This window comes from Nymphaea colorata, chromosome 8, assembly GCF_008831285.2.
Source record: "Nymphaea colorata isolate Beijing-Zhang1983 chromosome 8, ASM883128v2, whole genome shotgun sequence".
Classification (NCBI taxonomy): domain Eukaryota; kingdom Viridiplantae; phylum Streptophyta; class Magnoliopsida; order Nymphaeales; family Nymphaeaceae; genus Nymphaea; species Nymphaea colorata.
In genome coordinates this window covers 11,622,853-11,645,770 of record NC_045145.1, presented here as the reverse complement: position 1 = coordinate 11,645,770, position 22,918 = coordinate 11,622,853, and the positions used below count along the sequence as shown (strand labels likewise).

At 39.8% G+C, this 22,918-nt stretch overlaps 1 protein-coding gene across 2 annotated transcripts; it reads left to right on the top strand.

Annotated features, from left to right (window-relative positions):
* Positions 1–222: 222 nt before the first annotated feature.
* Positions 223–22,689, top strand: LOC116258915 (cyclin-T1-3-like). Of its 2 annotated transcripts, none has more exons than XM_031636380.2 (8): positions 223–630; positions 755–870; positions 1,008–1,291; positions 19,150–19,231; positions 20,265–20,399; positions 20,597–20,772; positions 20,860–21,011; positions 21,117–22,689. In XM_031636380.2, exons 3-8 carry the CDS (start codon positions 1,056–1,058, stop codon positions 22,217–22,219), a joined length of 1,884 nt encoding a protein of 627 aa, XP_031492240.1. In that variant the 5' UTR covers positions 223–630; positions 755–870; positions 1,008–1,055; the 3' UTR covers positions 22,220–22,689. The 2 variants fall into 2 exon arrangements, with proteins under 2 accessions (XP_031492240.1, XP_049934914.1); XM_050078957.1 differs by having other exon boundaries at positions 975–1,291.
* The last annotated feature ends 229 nt before the right edge of the window (positions 22,690–22,918 follow it).

The window sequence follows — 22,918 nt, the reverse complement described above, 5'->3', positions numbered from 1 at the left end:
CTTTAAATTGACTTGACTTTGTATTTAGGGCAACAAAGTTAGTTAAATGAGGCCGCATCCAGAAGGTCAGATTCTTGTCATGTAGGCAAGAATTTACGTCCTGTTTTATAAACTGAAGTATCGATTTGTCGACATCTTCGGACACCGAATGAAGACCGTCCGATGAAGCCCATCGAACGGTCCAGACATGAGTCGAAAATGAAATGGGGGAAGAGCAGCACATGCCCCCGTGATTTCGTCCTCTCTCTCTCTCTCTCTCTCTGTTTCTCCCTTGCTGCTCCCCCGGACCATGCCGGCGCACCTCGTCTCCCTCCCGGACGGTCGACGGAGACCCTCCCGACCAGCGACGGAGGTCTGAGCGACGACGGAAGGAGACCTTCCCAACCAGGATCACGGTGCCAAGCTTCCCGACCATCAACGAAACTCTGTGGCACCCACAGGCGTGACTCTGCGCGACCCCAGACTGATCTGGGGACCTTCGCGCGGTCTGCTGGGCGGCGAAATATAGACGCAACCCCTCCCGGCTGACCCGGTGAATCGCATCCCGACGACGGCTTTCCTCAGCTTCCTATCGGCGGTGGACGGAAACTGTGCCGGCACGCTAAGAGAACAAATTCCTTCCTCCCATCGGTAACTCTCATTACCCCTTTCCTCAACCCCTCCCCCTTTGTCAAATTTCATCAATCGCCGAATATCTGGCGCTCACCCCTGTCTCCCCCTATATCCTTAACACCCATATTTGTGCTTTCTTCAGTGTTGCTCAATCGGAGCTTCCACAACTGATCGACAGGCTCGGCCCTCGCCACTGTGGCCGTCGCTGTTCGCCACCCGTGCCATCGCCGGCGTTCCTTGCCGATTTCTGAACCTCAGGTGCGCCGGAAGGATTACCCCCATTTCGTGTTGAATATTCATCTTAGTTATATCATGAACAGAAGATTTCATTTGCTCTTAAAACCTTACATTATCTTATGCTGTTGTTGAAAAACTAAAAGGTTTCCTTGTGGTAGAACTGAATATTTCAGTGAGCTCGTGAGAATCTTAAGTCAGCAAGCCATATGGCAGGCATGCTACCTGGTGATGCTTCACATCATGGAATGGTTGATAGTTCATATAGTCTTTCTCATGACAAACTTGAGGAAGCTGACCATTCAAGCTCCAGCTGGTATTTCTCTCGAAAAGTGATTGAGGAGAATTCGCCATCTAGGAAGGACGGCATTGATGTGAAAAAGGAGACGTATTTCCGCAAGTCATATTGCACATTGCTTCAGGATTTAGGCATGAGACTGAAAGTGTGAGTTCATAATTGTTGACTTCTTGACATTGAGATTCCATAATTTATTGGCTTTTCATTAAACTCTTATTTTCATGTACTAGCCTCATTGTGGCCATTAGTGCTAAGAAATCTGTCGTAGTCTGTACTAAAAAATGGCCTATTTTGGGAATATTTTCGTTGTTACGATTTAATATTGAAAGTAATGCAAAGACACCTAAACATTGCTGATTGATACATTTGTGTTGGCACACCTAAGGTTTTGGAAAGTACATTTTCACACCTATTTGAGAATTAAAATTTCAAGGTCACACATTTTTAACTCGGTCATAATTACATGGTATGCAAATTCTTAAAGTCACACATTTTTAACTCAGTCGTAATTGCATGGCATGGTTAAACAATGTGGTAATGTGGTTACCATGAAATGATGAAACAGAGCAGGTTATTTGTTATGGTCCCCAATAAGGGACTATGTAGGTGCAGCCCTTGGCACGACTACCTTAATCTTCTTTTTTTGGGTACATTTTCTGTATATTTTAGTATTTTTTTTTGTTCTGTAATATATCTTTATGAATATAAGCAATGAATTTATGTGTTCGTTTAGTTAAAATCTTATTAATTATACATATAAATATATATGTACATCCGTACCCCCTATGTGCATGGTTTTTGTACTTGGTCATAGTGTTGTATGATACGGGGCCGTATCGTACGATACATATCGTATCATTTACAAAATATGATACGATACACTCCCTGTATCGTAAATAGGGGTGTATCGTGCTTGTATAAAGGCCCCCACATCGTACGATACATACGATACAGGCCCCCCTTATCATACGATACGGTGCGATACGCCCCGTATCGTATGATACAAGCTGATTTCAAAACAAGGAGGCTCGAATCTCCCTTTTTCGAGTTTTTTTTATAAAAACCCAGCCCTTCTTCATTTCTAACATAGAGATTGTGCTGCCGTGGAGGGAAATCATCGATTTTCACCGTGAAATAATCAATTAAAACATGAATTTTTGTGTGGGTGGTTGATTTCCGTTGGGACGAAAGAGTTTTTTTTTTAAAATCATGAAGATGAAGATGGAGATGGGGATGAAAATGAATATGATGAAGATTATGAATGAGAGTCGAGAGTGCTTTCATTTTATATGTATTGACATTGAACATTTTCACAATTTCATTATCATCTTGTGATGTAATACATAACATCTAAAACTTTTTTTTGATGTGGGATCTCATAGACTTATGGACCTTATGACTTATGAATCTATGGTTATGTAATTGTTGACTTGTTGCTTGATTGATATGGTTATGAATTTTGATGTTTACAAATGATGAACCGTAACTTTATAGCAATAATAAGTCTATCATTCTGTAAAACATGTTTTTTATGAAGAACATATTATTCTTGTTTTTTACTGATTTTCTATGAATTTTTCAAAATTTTCCCTATTTTTTCTGATTTATTAAAAAAAACGATACAGTTACAATATTTTACGATACAACGTATCTTAAAGCCAGACCGATGTGGCTTACGATACTCTTTTTACAACATTTGGTCAGCACTTGTACTCGAACCAGCATTCGTACCCGAATCAACACTCATACCCGCACCCATGCCCATGTGACATAGACTCTCTGACCTCAGTTTAAAGTTTTAAACAATGGGAATAGGGTTTCCCATGATAGTGGCATAACACAAAAATCATCCTCCCCATGAAGTATGTCTTTGTAAATACATCAAATTTTAAGTCATGTTGCTGATTTCTTTTCAAAATGTAAGCATGCTTTTGAAAACTTGAAGAAATTGTGCATGTTTCTACACATTTTAAAAATTATATATGCTTTTGATAATTTTTGAAACTTGTGCATTTTATTTAATCCTCATGGGTGTGGGTAAAGGTGCTGGTGTGGGTTCGGTGGTACAAGTTCAGACACAACAATTTGAAGAAACGTGAGTACAGAGGTACAATAGGACATATGTATATTTATGATCATGCATGCACACAATTTGAAGCAAAACAATTGGGAAGTGCATATATAATGCATCAACAGAATTTATAAGTTCAATAGTTCAAAGTTCTAACATATAAGTCCCATGACATTAATGTTAAAAATGATGACAAAATAAAGTGAAAAGTCAAGCCTTTCACTTAAAATTTTGATGTAATTCAGTTTGGAGATCCAATTCAAATGTTACCAGTATACCAATGTCTAAAAACTGTCATATCGACACGGTTATGCTAGCCACTTATTTGCAACATTTTGTAACACTAAAGGATGGAAACTTTTGCGACAAGTTAAGCATTTTCTAAAAGAAAACTACACCGCCTTATGTGAAAACTGAAAACATTGTCATAGATTGTTCTTGGGTTATATCAGCAAGGTTTTTCTATCATATTAATCTGGAAATGTGTTTTATCTCAGGACCTCCACATCCAATCCATCTATTAAAAAAATTTGAAAAATATAAGAATGATGAGCAAAATGAAAATTTGAGTTGTCTACTAATTTTCTTCCAAAGAAGTTGATCAAATTTAAACATTTTAATAATATGTTAAAAGAAATCCAAATAAGTTAGATATATAACAAAAATTTCTGGATAAGGGAATACCACTTTTTTTTTTGTATTTTGGCATTTTTTATTTCCCATTTTTTCGTATTTTCCCGTTTTTCACATTTTTTTCTAATGATGTATCCTACTGGTTGTGTACCCATAGCAAATTTCTAACCAATATAATATCATGATGGGGTTGCTATGGCCTGTTAAAACCCTTCGTTTTCATTAACCTGTGTCTCTTTTAGTAGATTACACTTGATGGTGAACCATCCTTTACTTTTAGATGTTGCAATTGCTAGTTCAATTAGATGTTTCATTTGCTTGAATGATTAAACTCATACTTGACAATTTCATAATACACTGCAATTATATATGGGTTGTAAATATATACCTTGTTACATCTTAAATTAGTTTTGGTCTAGCTTGACAACTTGTTTTCATATGCCAATGTTTGAGATTGGACAACATGTTTGAATTAGGTTTCATTTGTTAAGTTAGATTGTGGTAGCTGGAGGCAGCTACCTCCACTAAAACATAGTGTAAGAAATGGTAACAGGGGGTTAACACCCAATGCTAAACCACATTTCATTAATCAGTAATGACTCTCACACTTAAAACCTTATACAGTGTGGCTGTAAGACAGTATGGGAGATCCATTTCTATGATCCGGTCTATGTCACCTAGGTACGGGTACGGGTACAGCGTTTTTGCCAATCTTGGTACGGCGGTACAATGATAATATTATTTTTTAATTAAAAAAATTGTAAATTTTGAGAAAAACAAATGATATCATCATATCATTGTGACAATGTTCCTTTCATAGTTCCCTACAGACAATCTCATAAAAAAACATAAAAGGAAGATAAACAATTGAAAAGATAATGGTTCACCATGAAATGAGGCATTACAAAGAAGTTAGAAGAAAAAAATAACGAAATTAGATACGAAGCAGTGAAAATACCAAACTACAAGAAACCGAATTTGACACCTAAACAAATGTGAGCTCAAGAAATGCTTATAGCTTTAACACAAAAGGGTTTTAATCCAAAATTAAATGACATCATGTGTAATTTTTCAAAAGGCATTGTACATCAGATGTTCAGAAATCATATAGAGAAATCAAGCTCGTTAAACTTTTTTAAGGGTTTGTGAAATTTTTCGTCTCCCATCCTGAAACTTTCAGCTGCCCATCGAAGACAAGAAAGTTGCAGTCTTCCCAGAATTTAAAAAGACCGGACTTCTTGACGATCACACTAGAAAAATCTGACACCTATTGGCCTTATCAACTATCTAACAGTCACTGGGGTAAATTATATGATGACTATGACCATACCAACAACAATAAAACAGAAACGGTAACATACAACAACTTCACTCTAAATATCTGATAAAATTCCTAAACCACTACAATAAGAAGAAATATTAGTTAGACTACCTGACCACAAGATGCAACACGACCACAACAAAAACGGAAATACAAGCTGGGTCAGAGGGGGGAATAATCAATTAATCGGATGGTTCTTCCCTCCTTGATGGTTTGGGTCAGTAGATTAGAGGCTGGCAAATCAGACTCTCCAGTCGGTTGGGAAATCCAATGGAATCCTATGGGTCTTGGCCAAAAAATCAGAGATGAGGTGTATCTGTGGAAACAGAAAAGATAAAACAGGACCTGTCTGGAACTTTGTCGCTGATGGTGGAGGGGAACAATGGGCAGCGTATCCTCTCATCGCCAGAAAACGGCCGCCGGTTGCTATCTCGTAGAATGCGATGGAAGAGGAACCCTAACAAGTACGAGGAAGAAACCGAATGCTTCCGCCGCCCACCCACCGTCCGTCGCCTTCGTCACCATCGCCGTCCACTGGTCATCCATCGCCGATCACTGTCCGCCGCCGCTGCCCAAAAAAACAGGATCTCCAAGCAGCCACCGTTGGAAGAATGCTCGAGAGGCAGAGAGGGAGAAGACGATTATCGCTGCATCTGGTTTCCTTTTCTGCATTATGATATGGTTTAGATATGGCTCCGACCCGAAACCAGATCCCAACGTACCACCACGAGAGGCAGAGAGGGAGAAGACGATTATTGCTGCATCTGGTTTCCTTTTCTGCATTATGATATGGTTTAGATATGGCTCCGACCCGAAACCAGATCCCAACGTACCACCACGTACAGGCGTACCGGTACTGCCTTATCGGCGAACCGGTACTGCCTTATCGGCGAACCGGTACTGCCGTACCGGCATGCCGGTACGGGTATGCAGGTCGAGCCAGCGTACCAGGGTAACATAGGATCCGGTCCAACATTATTTACTATTATGACTCCTAACTTCTGGTAATTGCAATTCCAAGCCCCAATTTCTCATAATAGCTATCAATTACCCCTCTCTTAAAGGGCACCTTGTCCTTAAGGTGGAAATGATGGGAATTGCTGCTGCAGATCACTGATCAGTGGGGTCCTCCCATGTGGGTGCTGCAGCCTCAGGCCTAGTCCATCGTCTTGGCCTTGCGAGCTGGTGCCTTATGCAAAATACAAAATGGAGTGAATGTGGAATCCTCTGGTGGAGGGAGTGGACTTGTTTGGATGGAGGAATGGAACCTGAGTAATAAGGTTTGAGGTGGGAGATATGGAACACTGGATGCAGGGATTTTCCTTCAGGGAGCTGAAGCCTGTACGCAACCTTGCCGATCCTTTCCATAACCTGAAAGCATCCAGAAACTTTAGCAGATAGTTTGTTTATGCCTGCTAATCTGCGGTGCACTTTCCTTGCGGGAAAATTTTTCAAAAAGAACCAAGTCACCCTTCTGATATTCCTTGTCTCGACGGTGTTTTTTGTGCTGCTGAGTCCTTCTGTTCTGAGCCACAACCAATCTGTCCTTGATGATATTTAAAACCTGATCCCTAGCAAGTAATTGGACCTCTACTTCACTGAGTTGCTCAGCTTGAGGATGAAAGCATCGGAGGTCAGGGGGGCGTTCCCCCCTAAACCACTTCAAAAGGGGAGATTTTAGTGGTTGAATGCTGAGCTGTATTATATGCAAACTCTGCCCACGAAAGTAATCCACCCAGTTGTGCGGGCTGCAACTCCGCATAACAACGCAAAGGTTTCGAGAATTCTATTTAATGCTTCAGTTTGCCCATCCGTTTGAGGATGGTAGGCTGTACTTGTTTTCAATTTTTGTTCCTTGTGGGGTCAAAATTGACTAAGGAAGAGAGGATCCCTATCACTGACTAGATTTGGCATGCTGTGTAGCCTTCCGACGCCGTCTTGGAAGATCATGGCTACCTCCTTGGCTGAAAATGGGTGAACAAGGGTTATAAAGTGAGCATATTTAGATAGTTTATTAACAACTACCAGAATAACTGATTTACCTCTTGATTTAGGCAATCCTTCTATGCAATCCATAGAAAGATCTTCCCATACTCTGGCTGGAATTGGCAAGGGTTGGAGGAGGCCAGCGGGTTTAAGACATCCTTACTTTTTGGCATGCCTAATTCTTGACGTCCCTCTTCATCCGGGCCAATAAAGAGTGCGCCTGATTCTTGAGTAGGTATTCTCTGCTCCTTGGTCTCCCACTTCCTTAGCATCATGGAACTCACCCAGCAATGTTCTGGATAGGTCTGATTCAAGGGGGAACAAAGATTCGATTCTGGTAAAGGAGTTAGGGACGTCGCCAAGTGTGTCCAAATGTATGCAATGATGTTGACTGTAACCTTTTGTTTATGTCTTGTACTGACTTAGTCTACCTATGGGCTTCTTCCAGTTGGTGCCAAATTTCTGAAATAGGTTGGGATATGAGTTGCAAGTGGTGCATATGGTTTTCGTCCACTTGATCAAGGTCAAATCTTCTCGACAGTCAATCAGCCACAATTTTGTCTGATACTTTCTTGTGGAAGATGTCGAAGTCATATCCCAAGAGCTTCATCACCCATTTTTGTTGAGCAGGAGTGTCAGTTCTCTATTGCATACAGTGCTTAAGGCTGCTGTGATCAGTAAAAATCTGAAACTTCTTGATGATTAGATAGTGGTGCTATTTTCGTATAACTAGCATTATATATACGTTCTCTCTCATAAGCAGATTTTTCCCTGAACCTTTTCCCCATAGCCTTGCTGAAAAAGGTGATGGGGTTCTACTCTTGACTCAGAACTGCGCCTATCTGAAAATCTGAGGCATCAGTCTCAACTTGAAATGGCTTACTGAAATCAGGCAATGTCAAGATTGGTGCTTGCTTGAGGAACTGAAATGCTTCGTTGCTGTTTTCTATCCATGTAAACTAGTTTACCCTTAGCATTTTCGTTAATGGTGCTGCAATTGTGCCAAAATTCTTTACAAATCTTCTGTAGTACCCCGCTGAGCCTAGGAATGATCGCAAGCCTTTGACTCCCTTAAGCATCATTATCCAACTTTATAGTTTATGTGCACCCCCTGGTGAGATATTGTGTGCCCTAAGTAGGAGACCTAGGCTTGGGCATCGGGCCGGCCCGGGCCATAGCTGGTGACCGCAGCACTGGCTCGGCCTGATCAAATTAAAATAATATATTTTTTAATATAAAATGATTAATCGTAACAATATAAATATATTTATATATAAATAAAAATAATATTAAAATTGACTTATTGGGCTGAATCTGGCCTAGTCTGGCCAACCCGGGCCAGCCTGGGGCATATTTTTCAGGCCTGAACACTGCCCAAGTTGGGCTGGGTACCGGGTACTTGGCTTGTTGCCCAACCTTGGGAGACCTATGTGCACCCAAATGTATGTTTTGAAGCCTTAGCATGCAGGCAATGCAGCTTCAACAGTTCTAGCACTCTCTTTAGGTGTCTTACATGAGCTTCTAGATACAGGTTATAAATCAGTATATATATAAAAAAATAAACTAATACAGATCTGTGAAAAAGGGTTTTGAATATGTCCTTCATCAAGGCTTGGAAGGTGGTTGGGGCATATGTAAGCCCAAACGGCATAACAGTGAATTTGTAGTGGCTTTCATGGGTTTGGAAGGCCGTTTTCGGAATGTCTTCTGTTGCCATTCTGATTTGATGATAACCAACTCTTAAATCTAACTTGGAGAATATGGCGGCCCCTTGTAATTCATCCAAAAGTTTCTCGATGATTGTCTAGGGTACCTGTCTCTGGTAATCTATGCTTAGCCTCCCAGGGCCATCTTTCATCTTTACTAACAGTGCTGGTGACAAATATGGGCTCCATATTGGCCGTATTACTCCTTGATGGAACATTTGTTTCATCATGTTTTCAAGAGCTGCCTTTTGTTGATGGCTGATAGGGCCTAAGGTTGGCAGGTCTGGACTCATTTGCCCGTTCAATTCTATGATCGTAATTCGTAACTACGGCATGGGAGCAGTCCTTGGGGCTTGTCAAAAACTTCTTGAAATTTCTGAAGTAGGGGTTGCAGCCACAGGAATGTTGAGTCTACACTATCTACTGCTGGTGTCAACTCTTGTGTTAGAGACATAAATAAAAGACGCAGGCTAGCTGAACTTCCCTCTTTCCCGCAGACCTTGCTATCCATTCCTTCCTGTTGTCATCCATTTGGGTGGTCACTATTGTTCCATCTCCATCTTTTCCCTTAAACCTCATCCACATTTCTACGAAGTCCTGTTCAATTTTCCTTAGCTGTTAAGCCACTGTATTCTCAATACCAAATCAGATATAATTACACTGCAAACTGCTGTCCCTGTATTTCTACCATTTCATGGGGACACCTCCCCTTGCAAAACAAGGAATCTCCATTTCCCACCAAGAACTTGAAGCTGGGTTGCTCTATGACCCTGCACCCACACGCCTTGGCTCTGCCTTCGCTAATAAAATTATGGGTGGATTCTGTATCCACCAAGATGCTAATTGGCCACTCATGAAGCTTCCTCTCCTATGTCACATGGGTGCTTCTAAATGGCTGCCGCATTTGTGTCGCACCCGTGTCGATGTTGGTGCTTCTTCGACAGAGCACATCCAGTTCGGTCAGCTGAACTGGGCCAAAATTGACCATTTTAAATGAGCATATAACTAAACTATCTCTAATGCAAAGTGTATATGTAAATATAGACAAATAAGGCTATTGTAACAAGTGATTTGTTTACATATACACACACACATATATATCCATCCTCGCCGCACCTGCACCAAATTTTTGTTGAAAAATTGCTGAATCTGCACACGCACCAATGCCAACACCAGCACCCGCTCCATGCACCCATGTGACATAGTTCCCCTCTACACGCGTGACTTGCAGTAGAAGGTCCCCTGTGGGAGCATGGAGATCTCTGGTCCTCTGGTGCTGTTGGCTTATCTCTGTGATCTCTTGCACCTAATTCCTCTTCATCATGAATCTCCTCGTCTTCTTCTGCAGCCTCATCTACCAAAGAGGTGTAATCTTTTGCACACATGACGAAGCAACCATTTCTCATCACACTGGAAACAGAGCCCACACTTCCTCCTCTCCTTCATCTGCTCTGGGTTTAAACGCATCACAAGCACCTATTTGCTTTCTGCCATGTTTTTTACTATTGTGCCTCGATCCCCAATCTCGCTAGTAGTAGCAGTTGTTTCCATGGTGGTCCCTTCGGCACCCTGCCTTCACGCGAATCCATTCCAATTTTGATGTGATTTTCTTCAGCTACCTTGGCTAATTCGAAGCTTTCCAGCAGAGGTTGAGGTCCGGCCGCTTGAACTTCGATCCTTAGTTCATCTCACAGACCCCCAATAAACGCCCCTATGAGAGCCGCTTTGGCCCACCCATGCACCATATTGCTTTTGTCCTCAAACTCTGCCTGGTACTTAATAACAATGCCCTTCTACTGTATCTTAGACAGTTCAATGTTGTAATCCAGGTAGGTGGAGGGGCTAAAATGCACACTTAGGGCTGCGACCATCTCAAGCCAGGTTGGTTTCCCTTGCTGTGAGCAGGAAGCCATCTGTACCACCGAGTGGCTGCCCCTTGCAGATGCATTGCTGCATGGGATACCCTGTTTTCAGGGGGAATGCCCAAGCAGTATTTTTACTGCTCTGCACGGAAGACCAGATCAATAGGTCCAACCTTGAAAATTTGCGAACTCTATGTTTGGAGCTTAAAGGTTTGGTGAAACGCTCCTCCCCTAAAATTCATTTGACTGATGTATCTAGAGCCTGGGGGCATACCTGACCTGTCATTTCTTATCGATGACTGCAGGGGATCAAGCACGTCTCTTTGCTCATGACTTTGTGCTGCATCGCTCGCCTGGTTGATGCTGGGTGAAGGTCTATCTTGCTTGGCAATCATCTCACACAGTAGAGCAGACATATTTTGCCGTTCGTTCCAGATTGTCTGCACATGCCTTTCACCGCCTGAAACACCTCCCAATTTCGTTGCAATTGTGTTCGACACTGTCCATTCTATTGCCTATGGTCAGTTGTGCTTCCGCAGTTTGCTTCTTGAAGGTTTCTACCACAGCAAACATCTCTTTGTTGGTCATCTTGAGGCTTTGATACCAATTGGTAGCTGGTGGGAGCTACCTTCACTAAACATAGAGTAGGAAATGCTAACAGGGGGTTAACACACTTAAGCTCACTGCTTTCTAGGGTTAGCCAGCCCTAAAACCACATTTCATTAATCAGTACTGACTGTCACACACTTACAACCTTATATAGCACGGATGTAAGACAGGATGGGAGATCCATTTCTATGATCGGACCCAACGTTATTTACTACTATGACTCCTAACTTCTGGTAATTACAATTCGAAGCCCCCATTTTCTCATAATAGCTATCAGATTGGCTTGTGGTGAGACTGACTTTGAACATGTGTGTAGCTTAAACCTATTTGATACTGTTTAAATTTTACACTTTATAGAGACACTTTGTCTTACAATTTTGTGTAGAACATGTTGAAGTTAACTTTTGGTTTGAAGTACACGACAAAGTTTTTCGAAATACTTGCGCGTTTAGCCCTAGGCTTTAAAAAGAGTATCAAATGCAAACCTAATTTTTGTATAAACTTACATAAAAAGCACACTTTGTGGGTAATAGAATCGTATTATATTGTGTAACACAACTTGGACTATGGTGAACATGTTTGAGTTGAGCAAAACATAGATCCTTGAGCATTTATTTCTTAACCAGACTGGAAAATGTAATTTCCAGAAAACTTAGGCATGTATTGTGAATATGTCAAAACTTAGGCATGTGTATTGTGATTTTCTTTTGACATTCTTTCTACTAATTCTAAAAGGCAACAGAATACATGCATTAATTTCATTTTTTTTGTAAAATTTCTTTTTTAATTGATTTAACTTCCTGGATGATATCATCATATGATCTACAATAGTCACTGAAACAGTCACATGCCCCATTCTACATGTGATTCCATGAATTTGATGTAATTATTGAATGAAACCTTGTTGTACGTATTGTACGATATGAGGCCGTATCTTACGATACATATCGTATCGTTTACAAAATACGATACGATACACCTCCTGTATCGTAAGCAGGGATGTATCATGCCTGTATCATACGATACGTACGACACATGCCCCCGTATCGTATGATACAGGCTGATTTAAAAAAAAAGGGGCTCGAATCCCCTTTTTCCGAGTATTCTTTATAAAAATCCACCCCTTCTTCATTTCTAACCTAGAGATTGTGCCGCCGTGGAGGGAAATTATCGATTTGCATCGTTAAATCATCGATTTTCACCAAATGTTGCAAAAAGTGTATCGTAAGCCGTATCGTTTTGGCTTTAAGATACACCGTATCGTAAAATATCGTAACGTATCGTAACGGTATCGTATTTTTTTTAAAAATAAAATCAGAAAAAATATAACAAAATTCGAAAAATTTATAAAAAAATCACTAAAAAACAAGAATAATATGTTCTTTATAAAAAACATGTTTTACAGAATGATAGACTTATTATTGCTATAAAGTTATGCGTTCATCGTTCATAAACGTCAAAATTCATAACAATATCAATCTAGAAAGCACAACAAGTCAACCATTACATAATGAAATTGTGAAAATGTTCAATGCCAAATTGCCAATACATATAAAATGAAAGCACTCTCTTGACTTTCATTCATGATTCATAATCTTCATCATATTCATTTTTCATCGTCATCTTCATCTTCATCTTCATCTTCATGAATTTGAAGATCCTCACCAACATATCCAGTAGACTCTCTTCATCAATGAAGATCTTCATCATCAAATATTATAGTTGGTTCTTCCTCAATCAATGGTTCTATATCTTCAAAGTTTTCTAAGCTGATAGGATCAAACTGAGATGTGTGCTTTCTTGCTGATGCTTTTTGTAATTGTCTATATTAAATAAGAGAAAACTTGTTAATAGATAATTATATATAAATATATTGTAAACCAAAAGAAAACTTGTTAATAGATAATTATATATAAATATATTGTAAAACAACTGTAAATATTAAGCTATATTACCTTTGTTTCAACCTCATATTATATTGAACAAAGACAAGGTCATTCAACCTTTTATGTTCGAGCCTATTCCTTTTCTTGCTGTGGATATGTTAGAAAACACTCTAATTCCTTTCGCATCCACTAACACTGCATGTCTTGCTGATGACTTTAATTGCAAAACGTGTTAGGTTTGGACAATCAATTCTAAACCTATTCCGCCACAAATCTAAACAAAAATAAAACAAATCTCATGTAAAAGTTAAAACAACATAAAAGAATCCAATGTAACAAGTGCAAATTAAATTAAAAAATTTTATGTATTTACCTAGACACATGGTTGCGCTGGCTCGAACGGCGCTGGGTTGTCCCATGTCCCCAAAACAACTATCGTATACATCCAACTCACTGTGCACATATTGTTCTCTACAATCTGTCACTAACACTGAAATAAAATTTAACAAACCATGCATGACTTCTCTGTCCTTCTTAAATGTAGTAGAAAATCTAATTACAGGATTTAGATAGTAACCTGCTACATGGAGAGGTTGATGAAGCTGTCCAGTCCACCTTTTATCTGTAATCTTCCATATGGGCATATATAATTTTTTCTTCCCTCTCAAGTTTTCTCGAATTGCCTCTTTTGCTTTATCCATAGCCTCATATAAGTACTCTATGGATTCATGGAAGGCCTATCCTCACTGTCAGCTAACTTGAGGATTTAAACTAATGGAACACAGACCTTCAATAGCTTCACACATGATTTCCAAAATTCGTTATTAAATATAATATCCACAACTAAACAAGAATTTTTTTTATGAGCATGTGGATATGCAACCCATTCTTCACAAGAGAACATCTGCCTCAACGGAGTTCTTTCTTTCACTGTACTCTGCATAGTCAATGCATTTGTGGCAAATCTAGTTTGTGCAGGTCGTATTAATTCAACTCCTTTTGTAAATTTTCTTATCAAACTCAATACATATGCATGATTATAGATAAATTTTGTAATCTTTTGGCATTGGTCAACAGTTGGTTTCATATCATGCATCTCACTAAGATCTTGAAGCATTAGATTAACATAATGAGTGGCACATGGACTCTAATAAAATGTTCTATACTTTTGAAATAACATATCCATGCAGCTCTATAATTTGTAGCATTGTCTTTAAAAAGCTGTACAATGTTTTCAGGTCCAACTTCTTATACGACATTGTCAAAAAAGTTGAATAAAATCTCAGCAGCCTTAGGAACATCAGACAAATCAAGAGATTTCAAGAACATTGTACCTTTAGGGCAATAAACAAGAAAATTCACAAGTGTTCTTGACCGTGTATCAGTCCATCCATCTGACATAATGGAGCAACTTGTTTCCTTCCAGCATAATTTCAATTGATCGCAATGTTTCGATACTTCTTTCACCGTCGCTTGAAGAAATTCTTCCCTCACCGGATGATATGATGGCATTTTGAATCCGGGGCCTATAGAAGCAATTGCATATGCCATGACTTGGAATTGAAAGGAATTAGCTGCATTAAAAGGAATGCATGCATCATAAAACCATTTACATACCGTCAGTTGTGGCTGATGTAGCATATCTTTAGATGTCATAGCAGCACGAATTTGGGGTTGGCAACTTTGACCAATATATGAAGGGAAAAAATTCCTAATAGAACCAACACTAGACCTACCACTAGGAACTCTACCACTAGGTCGATGACCACGCGTAATATCTGGTGTACCTCTTCTCTTCCTTTCAGATGGGCCAGATCCACCACCTTCATACATGATTCCTTTCCCTCTACTTCTTGATATTTCCACATCGGTTCTTAGAATGCTATCATATTCATCATGTTCAACATTTTCATAAGTTTCTTCTTCAGCTTCCCAAGGGTCATTATAGCCTACATCTGCCTCTTCCATTTGTTTTTGTATCTTCTTTTGATGTAAAACATTAAGCATATCTAAACATTGCTGACAACACAAATGGAGGCAAATGTTTGTTTGATTTTCCAACACATGGAGCTACATCTTTGGATGTTCCTGTCAAATGGTGTTTGATTCTAATAATCCCTCCTGAAAATGTCTTCTCACAAAAGCTACATTTGATTTTTAACCGGTCATTCTCCTTCACCCTTTCGCGCCATTGCCATGTAGGATCCATATCTTTACATAAAAAATGAAAACTGCGGTAAACTTAATGAAGAACAATAGAAATTGCAACTCAATAAAATAGTTTCAGCCGATGACTGCAACACAGGCACGATCAACAGCAATCCACAACTAATGAGACCTCAACTTATAGATTTCACATCCACGATCTATAGGTCATTCTGCTCCTCACGTCAATTTACATCCACAAACAACAGATTGACTCTGCCCTACACGGTCAACATAAAAATTTGATTACAGCAATAGTAACCTTCACGAAATCCACTTAAGGATCAGGTTGAACACAAACACAAAACAAATTGGCAGACTGTTTTCAGACGTGGATAGTAGGCAGTACTTTCAGATGTCGATAATAGGTAGCAAACAAGCAATGGTTTGACAGTAGAGAAAAAATGTCTCACTTCAACGATGCAGAGAGAAAACAAAAATCTGCCTACTCCATACAATTTCAAACTTGTCTCACTTCAACGATGCAGGAAAAAGACTGAACCTGCCAACACGACATACCTTTGCCTGTGGGAATCCACCAGGCACCACACAACTAAACAGGTCAGACTGCCCTAGCAGATCCGACGTTTTTTGGCCTGAACATCTTCCTCGGCTGCACTTGAGTTAGATATGATGTTGCAGCAAGGTCTGATCTGATTCACCATTTCAGCGACGTGATCTGCTTCAACGGCAGCAGATTTCAGCAACTTCACGACAACAACAACAACACAAGGGTGCTAATCATGCTTCTTCATGTTAAACGTGATTAGCCTCTATCGAACCAACCAATCAACTTGCTTGTTTTGTAAGCAGCAAGAACCCTAGGTGTGAAACCCTAGTTTGGAGGAAGAGAAGAGAAATGAGAGGAGGGAACCCTAGGCGTGAAACCCTTGACCACACAGCCTTAGGTCCGTGGCTCTAATTCCATATTGAATATTGGAGGAAGAAGGGGACGAGAGAGAGAGGAAACTTTTTGTTCTATTCACGTAACCCTACTCTCATATTAAAAGAGATTAGAATTGGCAATATAACAATTACGGATTCAGTCCACTAAATATAAGAAAATATTTAAGGACCTACTCTTCAACTTTTTAGTATTGCAGAAACACTCTTTAACAGAAATCTTTCAATATACGGTAAAAATATATGAATATATGGTAAAAACAAAAGATTTCATACCTTACGGAGAAGAAATCAAGAAATCCCCTTTCCTTGCAACGAGAATCAGCCACCCACGCACAAATCCACGGTTTGATCGATGATTTCACGGTGAAAATCGATGATTTCCCTCCAAGGCATCACAATCTCTAAGTTAGAAATGAAGAAGGGGCAGACATTTATAAAGAAAATTTGAAAAAGAGGGGTTTCGGCCCTCCTTTTTCAAAATAAGCCTGTATCGTACGATATAGGCACGATACGGTCTTTATTTACGATACAGTAGTGTACCATATCGTATTTTCTGATCGATACGATACGTATCGTACGATACGTACAACACTGTTTTCACAGTGAAATAATCGATTAAACCATGGATTTGTGCGTGGGTGGCTGATTCTTATTGGGAGGAAAAGGGCTTATTTTAAATCATGAAGATGAGGATGATAATGAATATGATGAAGATTATGAATGAGAGGCAAGAGTGCTTCTATTTTATATGTATTGACATTGAACATTTTCACAATTTCATTATCATCTTGTGATGTAATACATAACATCTAAAACTTGTTTTTTGATGTGGTATTTCATAGACTTATGGACCTTATGACTTATGAATCTATGGTTATGAAATTATGATATACGTTATGTAATTATTGACTTGTTGTGCTTTCTAGATTGATATTGTTATGAATTTTGATGTTTACGAATGATGAACCGTAACTTTATAGCAATAATAAGTCTGTCTTTCTACAAAACATGTTTTTTATGAAGAACATATTATTCTTGATTTTTACTGATTTTTTATGATCTTTTTAAAATTTTTTCTTATTTTTTTGATTTATTAAAAAAAAGCGATATTGTTATGATATGTTACGATATTTTACGATACGACATATCTAAAAGCTAGACCAATACGGCTTACGATACTTTTTTACAACATTGGATGAAACTATGAATAGTATATCTTCTAAGTTCTATCTAATTTGTCAAGTCTTTTCAAATACTCAGATTAGCTTGTTTTATCTGCTGGTGTTTTAATTTTTTCTGCTTTCTAGTCCATGAATGTAAAACATTTGCTTTTGAGCCGCACCTTCTTTTGTGTCATGAGCCACTATTTCCAAATGAGAAAGCAATATCTAAACCACATACTTCGTGGCCAACCAGCCTCTAGGAAAGTAGTAGCACTATGTGTGGATTAGTTTGAGCCTAACCCCTTGCGACCCGCTTGCTTCTGTAGGCGCACGACTGCCAAGCGCACCTACCCTATAGCCCGGCCGCGGCAACTGCTCGGCCAAGTTCCGTAGCCTCCCTGTCTTATTCATCTCTATCTCTCTTATGCTCGGTGGTTTGATTGAGCACCACGCCTCTACACTGCACAACACCCTTGAAGGATATTGCCTTGTATTGTGAGCTCCGCTCTAGACAGTGGAATTCTTGTATTCGGGTATTCTTGCTTCGAGGTCCTGTGTAGACGGGCTCGTTATACTTGTTGGATCCTATGTCACATGGGTGCTTCTAAATGGCTGCCACACCTGTGTTGACGCGGCGCTGGTGCTTCTTCAATACAACACATCCAGTTCGGTCATCCGAACCGGGCCAAATTGACCATTTTAAGTATGCACATAACTAAACTCTCTCTACTGCGAAAAGTTTATATGTAGTAGAGACAAATAAGGCTACTAAACAGTTAAATAATTGTGTAACAAATGATTTGTGTACGTATATGCTCACACAACATCCTCACTGCACCTGCACCGATTTTTTTTTTTTTTGAAAAATTGCCGAATCTGCACAAGCGCCAGCACCCGCACCCCACACCCATGTGACGTAGGTTGGATCATGGAAAGCTAGGCACGTGCAAGAGATCCTCGGCTTGCGAGGAAGAACACGCATAAAGTAATTTAGGGTAAAAGATATAGTTAGCTATTATCAGGTCGGCCATTTCTAGGCCACTTGTTGATTGAGGTTGTCCATATTGGATAAACTAGCGAAATGGCTTCTCTTCTCTTGTTTGTACCAAACAAAAACCTGGAAACCAGGTTTTGTCATCAAATAACAAATAAACCAATTTGGTTAAAAACTTGCTTTTTCAACAAAAACTGTTCCATCTTTGAAAGCCCAGATGATCTAAATATACTGTTACTGTGTCGTGTGATAAAGTTGTGTCAAGCATGAAATGTTACACCATCTGGGATCTCTGGTTATCTTCATACTTATGAATTCTTATTCTTAACTAGATTCATTTATGTTAGAGATTATTAGATCTGGACAATGTTGGTATTCAAAATTAAGCATGTGGGAGCTAGTTCAACCCCATACAAGAGTGTGCACTACCAAAAGACGACTGTTAGTGTGTCTCCAGTAGGTTTCAATTATTTATACTTGTATCTTAGTGTTATTTGAGAATTTAGCTTTAGCCTGTTTATTTTTCTGCTTCTTACGATGGTTAGCTTAATAGATGCTTGTTTCTTAGCAACATTTTCTTACTTGAATGAGTAACCCATAGTCAACAGTGATATTTGCGGTTGTTGCCATCACTAAACAGTTGTTTTTCCCCTCCTGATGCAGACCTCAGGTAACAATAGCAACAGCAATAATATTTTGCCATCGGTTTTTCCTTAGACAATCTCATGCAAAAAATGATCGGAAGGTGAGCTTAATTATTTTTATCTTCTTTTTATCTTTGGTTGGGCTGCATAAACTGTTGAGTTCCTGAGAATGGCTCTTTGCGCGGACAGATTCCTCTATTGATTTTATGCATGCGTGTAATGCTGTTATTTCTCCACTTTGTTGGAAGGCTTTATTCTTGCCTTTTTTGCATGGTTTGGTGTCAGTCTGCTTGTTTGTCTTCTGGCATTGACTAAGTTTTGGTGATTTCTTGCATGATCGATGAAAAAAAGAGATGTGCAATAGATGGGTTGTATGGTAGAGACTAGAGTAGATGAGTTGCTTCAATTTTGATATGCTCTCTCTCCCTCTCCCCAAAACCTGGATTAGATTGCTATTTGCACCTTTTGCCAAGTGAACATTGTCGGCTCTTCAGTGCTGAGTAGCTTGTTTCTTGATTAGGGTGGCCCCTTGGTTAACATCAGAATAGTTAAATTATGAGGGTATATCATATTTTTTTCTGTTGCAATTAAGATGTTCTTGGAAAGTACCGATGTTCTGAACTTTTAGAGTATGTGTTTGATTAGGACACAGCAAGTGAATTGAGTTAGCAAGTAGCAAGGGAACTATGATAGTCCTGCTGCCAACCGTTGTGTACTGGAAAGTTTGACATGGCTTGTAGCAGACAGCTTGGTAGTCATGCCCATGAACAGTTCTGGTCTAAGTTTCCTCTAGGTTTCCTGAGTCTTATGTGCATGTGCACACATGCATACATTTCTTAAATAATGACATTCATCAGATTGCAATGTGGCACTTGATGGTTCCTGGTAAGCTTCTCTCGGATTTGGAATTAATGTGCATGTTGTATTTAGTGATAATCATATTTTGTTCATTTTATGGTCATAAGAAAATGCTTTCAATTTTTTTAACTTCCCGAAAGATTCAAGTTAATTGTGTTTTGTACGTTCAGGAAGGGACTATATTGTGAGATGATAAAATCATTATAGCTGCACAATGGCTTCTGAGTTGCTTGATTTTGTTCATGTAGTTTAGTTGATAGCTAATATCTGCTGCAGATCATTGCAACAGTGTGCATGTTCCTGGCTGGAAAGGTGGAAGAAACCCCTCGACCCCTAAAGGATGTGATTCTCGTCTCTTATGAAATTATCTACAAGAAGGATCCTGCTGCAGTCCAAAAAATTAAGCAGAAAGTATGATTTCTCCATATTTTCAGGTTTAATGTTCTTGAAGCACATGTACATGAAAAATGCACCACTTGTACTTTATTTTCTGTCGGTAATCGGTTCAGTTGGAAACTTGTTATTCCACAATTCCATCTTTTTTTTTGTTTTAGCTATCATAAATATTGTGTATAGTTTCTCTTTGATCTTCTGGTTGTGGACTTCAGGAAGTCTATGAGCAGCAAAAGGAGCGTATCCTACTCGGAGAGCGTGTCGTACTTGCTACGCTTGGATTTGACCTTAATGTTCACCATCCATACAAGCCTCTTGTTGAAGCAATCAAGAAATTTAAGGTGGCCCAAAATGCCCTGGCACAAGTTGCATGGAATTTTGTGAATGATGGGTATGTCCTCCCTCGTTTCTAATTCAAAATATAGGTTGCAAGGACTTTATTTCTTGAGAAGTTGACCTGATCAGAAGGGGTACACAGGTTACGAACGTCACTGTGCCTGCAGTTCAAACCCCACCACATTGCTGCGGGTGCCATTTTCCTTGCTGCTAAGTTTCTCAAGGTGAAGCTGCCATCTGACGGTGAGAAGTTTTGGTGGCAAGAATTTGATGTGACTCCCCGACAGTTGGAAGGTCTGCTTTTGTTTCTCTATTTTCAGGGAAAAAGCTGGTTGATGCATGCCTTTTTCTGTATGATGTTATTGCATCTTGTGAAAGAGCTTATCTTTCTTTGAACAGAGGTTAGCAACCAAATGCTGGAATTGTATGAGCAAAATAGAGCTGTTCCGCCTTCACATGGCAGTGAAGTGGACGGTGTGAGTGCGAGTGCTGCAAACCATCGGGCACCAGCAAAGGCTATAGGAGCTGTTGAAGACATTCACGGCCATCCACAGTCTATTACAACAGCTTCTACCAACCAACCTGATAATACGTCTCACATGGTTTTACGTGAAGATGTTGCGAACAATTATGGAGTTCAAGCCAAGCAAGGTGCACAATTGCCTCAGATGGAACCATCTTATACTGATAATCAAGGTGGACATCAGACAGGCATTCATGGTTCCCATACTAGCCATGGTAGTGCGGGACCTTCCAATTCGGATAACAAGTTTGATGACAGCAAGGATCGATGGTGTCATGATAGTGAATCCAAGGGAGGCTATTCTGCTTGTGAAGCTATTTGCAAGATTGACAAGGACAAAGTGAAGGCTGCAATTGAGAAGCGGCGTAAATCTAGAATTGATGTCAATGACTCGAGGCCTGCAGCCAATAAAAGAGTTGATGTCATGGATGAGGATGATCTCATTGAACGGGAGCTTGAAAGTGGAGTTGAATTAGCTGCAGAAGCAGAAAAGATCAAGCAGGAGAGAAGGCAGAACTGGTCTAAATCAATTAATAAAACGGATCAGGACATGCGCAATGACTTTGAGGATCATTCCAGTGATGAGACAAACAGAAAGTCTTCAGTGGTTGATGGACAGTCACTGACGAGGAAGAAATCAAGGTCTTCCGACTCTGAACACTTGGATGGTAATGGATGTTCCTTGGAACCATCAGCGACCGAGGAAGGAGAGTTATCAGGGATTGATGTGTTGGATGTACATTCCCCAAAGGCCAGCTGTCACTTGTCTCCACGACCAGCAAGACGTGAGAAGACCAGAAGCCCTTATGATTCATGGGAGCAGAAGGGGCAGTCCGATGCAAAGAACAGAACCCATTATGTGCTAAACTCTCTTGGCTATCCTCACCAAGACACGCGGAAGGAAACTGTTGGAAGAGTGCGGCATGAACACCTAGACAGAGAGCACAAGCGGCATAAGTCTGAAAAATCCCCATTGTAGTTCCATGACCGACTAGCGGTAAAATCTAAATGTCTCCTGCAGTTGTGCTGATGGTGATGGTGGTATTGTGGAAAGATGACGAAGCTAGATTTGATTCGTGTGTCTAGCTGGAGAACCTATCACCAACTTTATTGGGGAATTATGAAGATGCATTACTTTTGTAAGGCTTATGAGAATCCTGACCTACAGTGAGGGAGGAATCCCATGGTTAAATCCAGCTGAAGCGGATGAGGCAGCACGATGGCTCTCTTGGTTAAATGTTAGTGGTTTCTGTGGCCGCGTTCCTAAGCTTGTTTTTAGGCTGTCGTCTGATTTCGTCGTTATTTGTAGTTAGAGCCAATTTTTTCATTGCATAGACTTGGTTGTAATTATCGTCCTCTAGAGGCACTTACTGCTTCTTATCACCATTTGATGCGGAGATAAAAGATGTGGCATACTGAGATTGTAATCAAAGTTTTTTTTTTTTTTTTTCCACTTCTTCCTTTTCTCCCTCCTTTTCTTTTGTTCCCATTTTTTCCCGTTTTTCTTTCTCTTCAGTTTCTTTGGATCTGACTCTTCTCCTTTTGCTAAATTTTGCTTTCTTGCCCATATTTTTTTTTTCCTTTTTGGCCTTTCCTGTCTTCTTTTTCTTTCACTGGTCTCTACCATGTGTTTTCTTTTTTATGTTTCGAAGGGACAGAGTTACTCTTGAGTCTTGAT

What these genes read in the sequence shown, in the direction of transcription:
- LOC116258915 (XM_031636380.2), top strand. Translation starts at nt 1,056, where the DNA reads ATGGCAGGCATGCTACCTGGTGATGCTTCACATCATGGAATGGTTGAT. An exon ending in TGGAATTTTGTGAATGATGG is followed by an intron (nt 20,773 to 20,859) that starts GTATGTCCTCCC and finishes AGGGGTACACAG; the next exon opens with GTTACGAACGTCACTGTGCC. An exon ending in GACTCCCCGACAGTTGGAAG is followed by an intron (nt 21,012 to 21,116) that starts GTCTGCTTTTGT and finishes TTCTTTGAACAG; the next exon opens with AGGTTAGCAACCAAATGCTG.